Below are 12,615 nucleotides of genomic sequence, written 5' to 3' on the forward strand. Positions count from 1 at the left end.
CCAATCCAAGCCAGGCAGTTAGCCTCAACTGTCAGCACTGAGGCACCCACCTCTCATTTCGCACTCTGGCCTGGCGTTGGGCCCAGTGTCTGACCAGTCACCACGGACTCGAAGGCGCTTCATGGACACATGACAGTCTTTCTGCTTGCTCTGCAGGACAATGCAGGACAAAAACAAACAATCAACACATGTCGTTGGATGTTACTATGCAGTAAGAATGAAGACTCAGAATATAGAGACTGGACAGCACTTGTGTGCGTATATGCAATATGTATACTACTCCCATAGATGGCAGATTGAGACATCTTACAAGGTGCAGATACAAGTGAAAATGGGCATCTATGGCCACAAAGAATGAAAACGATCAGTTGCCCAGTCAAGTTTGAAAAGAAGTAACAATGACCTGTTTTGCAAATATATTTCTCAAGGTTCAGCGTGATTACCTTTGGTAAAGCTATATAGTGAAATACATTATCTGAAAAAAAATCAACACAAAACACATTACAGGAAGAAAAAGCAAACTATTTGTAATCCAGAACAAAGTTATCTCGAATTATTGAAGTTCGACTTCTACACTACCATGAATCTTATATTTAGCCACATAAAACAAACTATTTGTTATCCAGAACAAAGTGATCTCGAATTATTGAAGTTGTACTCTGCGAATTATTGAAGTCCTACTTCCACACTAGCATGAATCCTATATGTAGCCACATGGTATGAAAAATTAATTCGTTATAGCCAATAACATTCTGAACTCTGTGCTTTAGGTCTCATCATAACCAGAACAACTGCAACAAGCCACCATAACCAACCAAACTTCAAAGTTATTTTGCCATATCTCATTCATTATTTCATTTCATTATTTCAAATCTCAATCGCTACACAGGTATATCAGTGTTCAGTATAGCGAGATTTCATTTCACTACCTCGTGTCTCCCACGCAAGCAAAATACGCAATGGCCACATCACCTCTCCAGTACTGCAGCTCCTGCCCTCGGCACCACACGCTTTCGGGTCCTCTTGTCCGCTTGCCTGCATTCAAGCTGTACATGTTAATGCATCACATAGGCAAACACTTCAAAGTTTTCTCCCTACAATGCACCCGCATTCTTCATATACATTATGCGCCATCCCTTGAGGAGTAAGTGAACTTTGTTTGTTGACGTTTTCTTCTTTTCGCACAAGGGTGCAGCACAATGTTCAGTACAAGCCTTCTGGAATCCGGAGTGTTTTCACGTGCGCACTGTTCACTGAGACGCACGGCTGCTTTCTCATCGCGTGTGTTTTACGGTGGTGCACTTAGCAAAAGCATGACGACTTCAGTGAGGAAGAAAATTACGTGCCTCCATCAGATAGTGATGAAGTGATTCAACAGAAGTGAGTGACGAAGACCCCGAGATGGCGGTGGAGATGGAACCTCTATTGACAAACGAGGAAACAGTGCACGACCACGCGCTGCGGACTACGGCGTACGTGGATAATTTGCCTGACTTCACTCATTTCCAGTTTTATTTTGAGGTACACGCGGCTGCAGAATCATGGCGAGAAAGAGCAGCGACACCTGCAACCTCATCCAACAGATCGTGGGTGGCTTGAGGGCTCGATCCAAAAAGCAGGGCCCATCTGCCACATGGAGTGTGAGGAAAGGCTAGATGGGATGAGCCATTTCATCTACGAGCTCTCAGGCCGAAGCAGCAAGGACTGTGCTGTTTGTGGTGATACCAAATAAAAGAGGGAAGGAGAAAAACTCTGTTTTTCTGCATAACCTTTCAGTAACAACCCTGGCCTGCACCCAGGAGAGTGCTTCGAGCGGTTTCACACGCTGCTCAAATATCAGTGAAGGAGTTGCAAGCAGAATGCAAGAGAAAAAAACAAATATCCTGCAAGTTGTTAATGCACAGTTTGTGTTTTTCATCGCGGCATCAGAACCTGGCAAAATAGTTTTCAGACCGGAATGGCCGGAAAGTGGGTAAAAGTTTCAAACCGCAAAGGGTTAAAGTGATGTCGGAGAGAAAGCCAAGCCATCAAGTGACAAGCTTATCCGCAGCCATTGGAGCAAGCCATAAAATCCATTTTATTCTGTGAGACATACCTAATTAATGCTGCATAATGGCGCATAAAAGGCAGCAATGCAGGAAGTTTCCTGCACGTTTTTCTGGGGAGTAGGCTTCTTCAGACTACCCGCATTTCCCCAGCACAGTGATACTGCTCTGTGGAATCAATAAGACCGTTCAAGCTTTGCAGCAGAAAAGGCAAGCCACTAGCAGAGGCAGTTTGGAGAACGTGCCGCCACTCACCGTTGCGTCGAAGAGGTAGATGTAGTCCGACGAGTAGCTGACCAACATCTCTTGGCCGTTGGGGCTGTACGTGAGTGAGGTGATGCGGTGACTGCGGCCTTCGAACTCGGGGACCGTAAGACGCGAGGTCATGGCATCCATGCTGTTGCTCATAAAGTTACCTGCCGAGGAGAAAGATTTCAAGGATGGCTCTCAATGCACACACTGGCTTTAAAGGCAACCTCTGAAAGTGCTGAGCTTCTGGTGTTTCCTTGTTTCTTTTTTGTGTGTGTGCGTGTGTGTGTAATAGGGCCAGCAACACATAAAAGGCACCTAGCTGACAATTTTTACGGCGACGATTTTTCAAAAAAGTATGCACCAACTTGCCCAACCTTGTGTTTTAGTGAACTCAAACTTCTCTCCTTGAGGGTACTTGTCATATTACTGGGCCTTACATACATACGTACATGCAGGTCTTCGTTGGACCCAGGCATACGCAACACTTTGTGACAATAGTACATAGCTCAGTGTCGGAGACCACGGGTGCTAGCCTCTCATTTGGCATATCAGAGAAGAATAGGACACCCACCAGTTGCCCGTGTTCCCAGCATGCGTCGGTCGAACACCCTGACGGCGGAATCCGAGCATCCGACGGCCAGGTAGAAAGGCGTCAGCGGATTCACGGCTATCGACGTGATGGCACGGTGGCAGTTGATCAGGACGTCCTGAAAGCAGCAAGGGCAGGGGCACAAGAAAACCAGAAAAATGAACGTTTGGTTGCTCCAAACGCACAATGTCATGCGAAAGAAGCATACATTCCAGCTTTGAAACCCATGTCTAATACGCCGCAGCAGGCATGCTACACCGTGAATATACTGTATTTGCACAAATATAACGCAAATTTTTTTTCAACAATTTGTTCCTTCGAAATGTTATGTTCGGACTCGAACATATCGGGTGTTTTTTTTTTTTCTCACAATTCTTTCTTAAAATACCTTCGTCCTCGGCACGTGCCTCGTACTATTATGCCTGGAACGCGAGTTGCGAACCCGCTGCTCTACCCTCGTATTTTTGCCGCCGAGAGCTCGCTGCTTTCGGCGCCAACTTCGGTGCGGGCTTCTCCCGGTAACGCCATTGGCTACGTTGTTAGCAGTCTTGGGCAGTAACTAGTTACTAGTAACGCTTTACCGGTAACTAGTTACTTTTTTCAGTAACTCGTAACTGTAACTAGTTACTTTTAAGTTAGAGGAACTTGTAACTGTAACACTGTTACTTTTTTGTTGAGTAACTGTAACGATAAATATCGTTACAGTTACTTTGTTTCTATAAAAAATTATCCAACAGCAGCACTCATTAACGATCGTTGTACAGTTTGCGCATTTCACTTTTTCGGCTTTTCCTTCGGAGAACCTTCGTCTACTTCATCTATGCCAGCTCACTCCCTTTGCATGGGTGAAAAAGATGTGGACTAGAAATGTTTAAGCGTGCACGTGTGCGTGGTGTTCCACGTGGTCCACTAAGGCCTCGAAGTTTCTAAGCTGCAGTATTTTCCTCAGCAGCGCGACATCGCTCTCACCCATACCCTGCGACACGCGCCTAAGCGCACGTGGATGCATGTTGACGCGCCAGAACCTATAGTCCGATACGCGGCTGCACCATTTTCGCCACATCTGGAGTGCAGTTAACAGGAAAACAAAGGCAAACAGGAATACAAAGGCGAACAGGAAAACAAACACCCACAAACGCCGCACAACGCACTGAAACCTCTGCACTTTCGCGGAAGCCTGGAAAACCCCGGTCAAGGCATCTATTTCTAATTAGCGACGTGCAGCCCCATTTGCAGGGTCATAAAACGCCGCGGGGAGTCTCTCGGAGGCCTCGCGCTCGTCCAGCCCTAAGCGCACTCTAAAGTGTTCGATTCGCAAGTCGCACTTGCTTGCGACCATTGTGCGAGACCCCTGGCCGTATTTGCACCACGCGTTTGTCACCCCTCGTCTAGAGGCTTCATAGAGCTGTCAACAGTGCTCGAACGAGGTCGAGGAAGTAATAAATTTCATGCCCCTCTACACATACGACGACCCCAACAATGATGGCCCCGGCTGCCCTCACACCAGCCAGCATCTTGGCCGGCAGACGTCTGACCACACTGCCACTGCACAAAGAAATGTTCATGGAAAGACTCGAGACTTCGTTTCGAGGGCTGTGGCCGAAACTAAAACAGTAGCTACATCTGCTCCTGAAGGTTGGGTGCAAGGAATACTTGGGCGAGCTTCGTTCGGCCTACGCCTCAAAGCAAACGAAGGGAGGGGTTCCTGGGATCGGCGACGTGATTGCTGTGGAAGGCTGGGATTGTGAAAGCAGTGTTTTCCGGTCGAGACGGCAAAATCCGCCTTTGTGAGGACGGGGGAGAAGGAGGAGGGGGAAAACAGTAAAGCGTTCATTTCAGTTTCTATTCCCTTTGGAAATATCTTGTCTCATTTCGGGGATGGGGGTGGCTGGGGGTTGGGGCGGGAGAACGACTCCGAGGGCCCACGGACAAACGTCGCTTCGGCAACGGCTCAAATTGGTCCCCATCTCCGACCACAAGTACGAAATAAAAAGTTAACGAAGCGCTTTCAAAAACACCTCGACAACCGAAGTACTCCCACATCCGTTTCCCCTTTCCTCCAAGGGTCTTCCGTCGATCCGCCACCTCCGCCCCCTTTTTCCCATTCTCTCTCACTACGCGGGGCGGTCAAGCGACGGCATTGTAGGAGAAAATAAATTAAGTTGACATTGAAATAATAATAATAATACTTTATTAGCATACATATTCTGGGAGACCCAAGCCTGCAAGGGCCGTAGAATGCAGTGTGCCCATACCAATAGGCCTGCGGGCCCAGCCTGGGTCCCAATGTGCATAGCTGTGTTAAGATTGTTTCGGCTGTGTCGTCCTCCAGCTTTGTACAGTATAAGTTCGGACTCTCTGATTCCAACTTTGAAAAACAACTAATTCTATGCTACAATGATGTTTGCAAATAAATTTCTTGCTGCGAGAGTGTAGCAACAAAAAAACAAAGTTCCTTATGACGGATAGCAAAACTTCCGTAATAAAAAAAAATGAGGCGTACACAACGATTGTTGGTCTGGGCATGAGAGTGCATCACTTTAGGTTCCCCTCGTGTAGGCTTTACTAGGTTAATTTTTACTACCTGCATGCCTGCCTTCGTACGTTTTTATTAAATAAGCCAAATCTTTTTAGCTATTACTTAGTTTTATACAGTAACGGAAAAGTAACAACGTTACTTTTTTGCAGTAACTGTAACTGTAACTAGTTACTGTTGGAAAAATGGTAACTGTAACTGTACCAGAGTTACTTTTTTGGGTTAGGTAACTGTAACTGTAACACTGTTACTTTTTTTCGGTAACGTGCCCACGACTGGTTGTTAGTGGTCACATGACCAGGCGGTCTGGTCCGGAGGCGAGAGCTAACGCGTGTGCGGCGCAGCATTGGCTCCTCATTGTGCTTTGTCTTAATCGTACTTGCTTCTGCCTTCTGAGCTGCTGCAATGAACAGGCAAAATTAGTACGCCGCTGCATTTAAGAAACAGACAATCCTGCTGTCCGAAGAGAAGGGAAATTCAAGTGCGTCGTGACTAAGCGAGTCACCCATTCAAGGTTGGAGGAAGTGTTGTGATCACATCTGTCAAGCCACACTGCCTCGTGAAACGTTCCATGGACCCAAGAATGACTGCTACCGTGAACTTGAGAATGATCTTGCAGAATTTTTCCATGAACGTTGCGGCCAGTTTTTGCCTGTAAAAGCTCAGCCCGTGCAACTCAAAGCCAGAGAGCTTGCTCGTGAGGCCGGTTGCCCTCATGACAACTTCACATTATAATCGTAATATGTTTTTTTTTTTTTTTTTTCCATTTTTGGAAGGACCAAAAGTGCCCGCCTCGCGTTATATTCGAGGTCGCGTTATTTACGTGCAAATACGGTATAACACTCAGCTCGGCTTCAGAGCACACACAGGGTACGAGTACACACACGTATTTGTGTGTGCACTCAGAACACTAACGCATACACCTTTGTGGGTATGCGTTAGTGTTAGCGAGCTCGATTTGAGTTGCAGAGGGCATCTACACCTGTGTGCCAACCGATTTTTGTTGAGTGTATGTTTCTCTATCCGAAATAAAAAGGCAACACTTGAAACACCCTGAACCAAAACTGTTTTCCCAATAGAGCTTTAGAACATTTGAAAGAAGAATTTTCAGATCTACACGCCTTATGAATCCTGTCAAAACAAATGCTGGCAACCATGACAGTGGGCCGTGCGGCAACATACTTTTCAATGCATCTGAGATGAAAGGGGTGTTTAAAAGACTTGACCCCAGATAAAACAATAAAATGCAGCTTTTCCTGTTCCTTTATGCGGTTTTTGAGTCATGCACTGAGAACGACGTAGTTGTTTGTATATGTGCGGTAGTGTCACGTTTAGAAACGACATAGCGCCGCCCTTCCGGTTTCAGAAATTTTAGTGCTAAAGTAAAATTATTTCCACCCATTTCTTTTAAAATTTCTCGTGGTTACCCCACTATTGAAGCGCTGGCTTTCATATGAGCTAGAGGACATGGACTCTACAAAAATCAGTTGTCTGTCCCTTTAAGACAAGGGTGTCAAAGTGTTATTGTCAATTTTCCTTTGTGTCTTTTCCATCTTCTCTCCGTTATTCTAAGAGCCTTGACCAGTTTCCCCTGTTAGGCTTACATTTAGGCTTAACATTTGGCAGCCCTAACATTAAGCCTAACGACCTGCCAAGCAACGTCAAACTTGTAGGTAAAGTTGCAGGTAATTTTTGGCAATGTTCTTAAATCCCCAAAGCGTTAACGTTAGGCCTAATGCCAGGCCGGTGTATACCCGCATCTCCACACCCCTTTCTCACTCTGTGCTAGTAGCAGTTCAGCTGGCCTTTTAGCAACAGTGATGGTGTTGCTGAGGCTTTATTTTACATCTGCAAAATACAGGGAGGAAGGGAAGGGTGCTTTTGCACTGAAAACATCAGGCAACTTTATTAACTGATTTTTTTTTGCCAATCTCCCTCTATGTGTGTGTTCGGTTTTTAAGCTTTTCTCTCATAATACTGCGTAGAGCACAACGCTAATTAATGCTACAGACAAACCTCAGAACAGTCGTCAGCCGAGCAACTTGTCTTAGTGCGCAGGTCAAACCAGCGCACGGTGCCATCTTCGCCACACGACAGAAAGCTGTGGGGGTCGTTCGGCACGGTCGCTATCTCGTATGCAGTGCCAAAGTGACAGTTGAACAGGTTGCGCAGGCTGGTCTCCGGCCGCTCAACGTCCGAAAAGAGGATGGCTCCATCTCCTGAACAGGACACGACCTGGAAGTCGACACTGAGTCAGGTATTGTTCCATTGTGGAGTAACACGCGTGCCTTACTCCAAGCAAGAATCCATCTGTTCGTATACGCTTTCATACACATATGTCTTGGCTTCCCATCATCATTGCCATCTGTAAAATATTGAAGAGACCGAAGAAATCCTGGTCCTCAAAGCTTAATTTCAGAAGAGTAGCATTCCCCTGGGCTCAATTCCCTTTTTTAGCATGGAAGTTCCATGGGTTTAGGGTTCGGCAGAAAGGCTGCGGATTGATATTCCTTCTCAACAAGGTAGAAGGAGTGGGATTATAATTAGAAGGCAAAAGTCAGAAAGATACTTGCCCCTGGCCTAAACCAGTGGAAGAGGACATTGATGCATGCATGTATGCACAGTGTGCATATTTGCAATTGTATGGTACATCAAACATCTGTCCCCATATACTCTTACTGACTCTGCCATGAATGAATTCCAATGCATTTCAATTTTGTTCTGTTACAATAGCATGGTGACAAGAAAAATCAGAGAAGTGAAATGTTTAGGAGGTGGAGAGACTTCGGGACATGCATACGTGCAGACAAATTTGAGGGGTGCTGGCTTTACAGACCTCAACCTTTCTGCACACACCCACATGACAGCCAAAAGCAGATCACTTAACTATTTGCTCACCAATTCCCGACCATGCATGTGCCTGCAGTCCTTTCCAAGCTTGCAAAAACCAGTCACAGACTTCATGGTAACAAGCAGACAGGATTTCACAGTCTCACGAGACGCCACATTCCCAAAGTATGTCGTTCTTGTTAGTAAAGTTCAGCTACAAAACTTAAAGAGGCCCTGCAACACACTTTCAGCAGTGCAGATAAACCTGCGCAATATTCAAATTTTGCTGTCAGGAATATCTGAGCCAAATATTACACATGCATGTGAAGTGTACCCTCACAAATCTCTTGGAAAGTTGCGGGAAAATTAACCGCTCCCTCTTCAATTTCCATCATTATGCGTCACTTTAATTGCGTTATTACAGCAGTGGCTACCCTACTGGCTGTTGCTGATCAACGTCACTGTTTATTTCTTAAATTTCCGGTGACGACCGTTGTCGCTGTTTTGCACCAACCTCTTCTATGCCTGAACCTGTACGTACAGTTCTGGCGTTTTTTTTTGTGTGTGTTTCGAGTGTGCACGGAATTGGGATGACAAACTCAATACTTCACTTTCAACCAGACCACTCAACAAGCATCACAGCCTCAAAAATGCCCTACCAGCCTGAGTGCATGCTTGCGAGCAGGCACTAATGCCTGCCTGCCTGCCTGCTTTGCTTTGCACTACACTGGAAATAGACCACTCCACGTTGCTGATAAAAAGAGAGAACTCCCCGGCCTGTGATATATTGAAGGCTGCCAAAGAGAATGTTACATGTCACCCCCTCTCCGTGAGAGAGCATGCAGCCTTCGTCTTGTAGTCCATGGTTAGGGAATGATTATGTGAGATTTTTCATCTCGCGTAGCTATGGTGATTGTGAGCGGCTTTTTATAGTTCTCGGAGAAGGAGACTGCTGGGACAATAGACTTCACTCCAACATGCATTACGAATAGTCGGTAGTAAGTGCTGCAGGGTTCCTTTAATAATGCCCAACTTTTTTTGAGTGCTTGGTTTTTGTGCACAGCTTTGAGGTTGTGCCGAGAAGCCAACTTTAAAGCCTACTATACAAAAAAAAAACGTTTTTTGTGTGTGTACATGTGTGTAGAGCTTTGCAGGCTCCCTGAACTGCTGAGGGGCCCACAGACCCCCATTTGAGAACTGCTGGAGCATATGCACGATGGGAAGTGTAATCATTGTAATAATGCTGTGTAATCATTGTAATAATAATAAAAGTGTAATAATGCAATCATTTTCAAGCTTCCCGAAATAAACTCTACAATGTGGTTTCTACCCTAATGTGGCTCGCGCTTCGTTCTCACTAACTGTTTGCTGTGCATATATGGCAAACAAGTCATATGAGCATTATACAAATTTCAATTTCGTACTCACCAGATAGATCTGCAAATACACATTGCCAAGCTTTGAGCAAGCAACTACAGGAAAAACAAATAGGGGAACAGCGCAACACAGACCAAACACAAGAAGACGAAAGTGACAACCACGAGCGCTGTTCCCCTATTTGTAATCATGCACCAACTCGCCCAAGCCTTTAACCCTTACAGGAAAAAGTCACCCAGAACCAACTTCCTCTATAGGCAGGAGTAAAGTGGGCTAAGTGCTCAGAGGACAAAACTTTGAAAGTGTTCAGCACAAGTGCATGCCAACCTGTACTAAAAAGGAGCAAGCGGCTGTGCCGCATTTTCTTCTCTTCTTTTGCGAGCACAATTATTTCGGAGTGGTGCAGCGAAAACAGATGAGGGTCAAAGGAAGAAAAGCACAGGACTGGAGCTGTCCTGTGCTTTTTTTCCTCTGTCCTTTGTCTGTTTAATGAACCCCTGCCTATTCCCCCAACCCTCGATAGTTGTTGCAAGCACAGTTATCGCACGGTACTCACCAAACGGTCTCCTGAGCTGGGGAGAAATTTGGCGCTGAATATGTTTGCAGTGTGGCCGGTTCTTATCTGGGCCAAAATCTGCACGACAGGAAGATGACAGCAGAGTAAAGCCACGGCCACAACTCTTCTCACCAATGCCTGGCAATGCACAGTTCAACTCACCACATGGGTCTGTGCATTTGTGATGCACAGGTGCTGATCGTCAGAGCCTGAAAGCAGGTGTGTGCCTGCATCGTTCCAGCATATGGTGTTTACCTGCAAAAGGCAATCTCATGTAAGACAGGTGCTGAGGTTCCTCCACCATCATTATCACCGTTAGCTTCCTACTCTACCAGCCCCTACTAAGACAGGCATTGTCAACATGATGCGTTCCGTCACTAACACGAGATCAGAAGCAAACTATGTGACACAGGGTGCAGGTTAACTTGACATCACTTCTCTGTCCTAGCAAAAATGCCGTCTACTAGGCAAACACGTAATGACTGCGCATTAAGGTACTACACTACATATAGTATTATATGCCCAATTGTTGTTACTGATCATGTCAGCTAGCCTATTTTTGCTTTTTGCTTACATTCACACAATTGATAAGGGACACAAAAATGAGAATTAAACATTTGGTAATTATTGGCTCGAATTAAAGTTTGGGGTAATCAATCCACTTCAAAATTTTTTTAAACGCTTTCTTTTTTAGAAGAGAAACTGCATCGGAAATGCTGCTGCTTTTTCAACCACCTCCTCGGCCTATTTGATGACACATTCAGGCCCAGACATCAATATTGGGCGAGGTTTGGGTTGACCAGGTTGGATTGGTGGGTGGCCCCTAACTTGGCTGGCTCATACATAATTTTAAGTCATGTGTGATGCAAAACAGCAGGACAAAACAGCAGTTCCAGCGGGTGTAAGAAGATAATGGTCATGGAGTTTGAATGATAAACAAACCTTAAAATTTACACCTACGTATTGCTCAGAAGTCTGAAACACCTGATACATTAGCCAGCACAGAGGAAAGAACAAAATGTGGGACGTGGAATCATTCAACAACTCTTGTTAGCACTTTGTTTAAACTAAACCGTCAGATGTCGCACCTGCTAGAAATTGGGTGCACAGCTCAGAGCAGAAACTAGCAAAGCTATATGCTAAACATACCTACGTGTCACTCCCGCGATATCACAACAAACTTTAAACTGTGCTTATTAACTTTAACATCGAAATATTATGCAGATATCTTGGTAGCAGACACGGTGTGTGATTGCACATACAGCAGGTAATTATAATTGAAGTGCATTTGGCACAAGCTTTTTTGGTTTGTTTTGCATCGGTACAACAAGACCAAACCATAGTAAAATTTGCTAACAGATTTATTTGTCAGCAAATGTATATATGGTAACTTAGCTGGGGGTCCCACAAAAATTCAGCAGTGCGAAAGAGGTACACGCAACTACGTCAATGTCACCGTCTTTACTCCTGTAAGCTTAATTAGAGCAAAAAGTTAGGCTAGTTAGTTTTCTAATCATGCATACACATTTTCCTTGTGTGAATTTTCTCCAGGCTTATTTTCAATCCAGGTAAATATGTATAACTCTCGTAAACGTTGCCGATTCTACCTTTGCCCAGGCAACCCAGTGTCATGCAAACTTTACAGGTTACAGTAAGAGCATTCTGTCTTGATTTCTCTCAAATGGCCAAACCGCTGCCAGTCATCAACTAGTCAGAGTCACTGTTAATGATTAATTGCTATTGCTTGCTTTGGCTGCGGTAATGTCTAGACATATACCTCACTTTTGCTGGGTTTTCATTGCAATGTAGCCATAACTAGAGTATTATCCAGTCGTTAGTAATTATTAAGCAGCAGCGGTTTAGCCGGAAAAAAAAATCAAGGAAGACTGCACTCACTATGAGTTGTGAAGGAGGTGTGACATCGCCAGTGTAGAGGGAGATTTAGCAATGCTTATGATACAACAGCCATCTCAGTAAACACTATTTAGTTCATTCTTTTAAATAGCACAATTTGCGCAGTGAGGATGCCTCGATACTGATTTTGCCTTCAGGACAAAAATGACGGAGTAGCCTGCATTACACAGAAAAGCTAGCATAGAGTGGGCAGCTCAGCACACAAACATGCACACACAAACGTTACTCTATCAAAAAGAGCAGCCTTATGTTCTCTGGGGCTTAAATGAAAATCAAAATACATATAAATAACCAAAAGCACCTGCCAACTAAACTTGGACTTACACATACCATATCAATAAAATTATGACATAAATAATCAGAGCTGAGCACATGAACATGTCCCAAAGAATTCTATATTGCTTCTGGAGATCACTTGCTAGAAACAATCTAAAAGGTCCGTGGTTTTCTTAGGGATAGTTCAGGTCGGTAAATACGACAGATTTCTTCCAATTGTTTTTTGTTTGTTTGTTTGTTT

The 12,615-nt window shown here is 44.8% G+C and overlaps 1 protein-coding gene across 1 annotated transcript in view; it reads right to left on the reverse strand.

Annotated features, from left to right (window-relative positions):
* Positions 1-12,615, reverse strand: part of LOC144152170 (DDB1- and CUL4-associated factor 6-like) — a 29,587-nt gene that overhangs the window by 16,080 nt on the left and 892 nt on the right. The window contains exons 3-9 of the mRNA XM_077683386.1: positions 10,347-10,439; positions 10,185-10,262; positions 7,439-7,657; positions 2,869-3,004; positions 2,301-2,461; positions 973-1,035; positions 51-150 (exon numbers count right to left, since the gene is read on the reverse strand). Of these exons, the coding sequence (XP_077539512.1) occupies positions 51-150; positions 973-1,035; positions 2,301-2,461; positions 2,869-3,004; positions 7,439-7,657; positions 10,185-10,262; positions 10,347-10,439 (850 nt within the window). The remainder of the gene's footprint in view (positions 1-50; positions 151-972; positions 1,036-2,300; positions 2,462-2,868; positions 3,005-7,438; positions 7,658-10,184; positions 10,263-10,346; positions 10,440-12,615) is intronic.

The sequence above is a fragment of the Haemaphysalis longicornis genome, unplaced genomic scaffold (assembly GCF_048455015.1).
Source record: "Haemaphysalis longicornis isolate Haplotype H1 unplaced genomic scaffold, Haemaphysalis longicornis Haplotype H1 scaffold_9, whole genome shotgun sequence".
NCBI lineage: Eukaryota > Metazoa > Arthropoda > Arachnida > Ixodida > Ixodidae > Haemaphysalis > Haemaphysalis longicornis.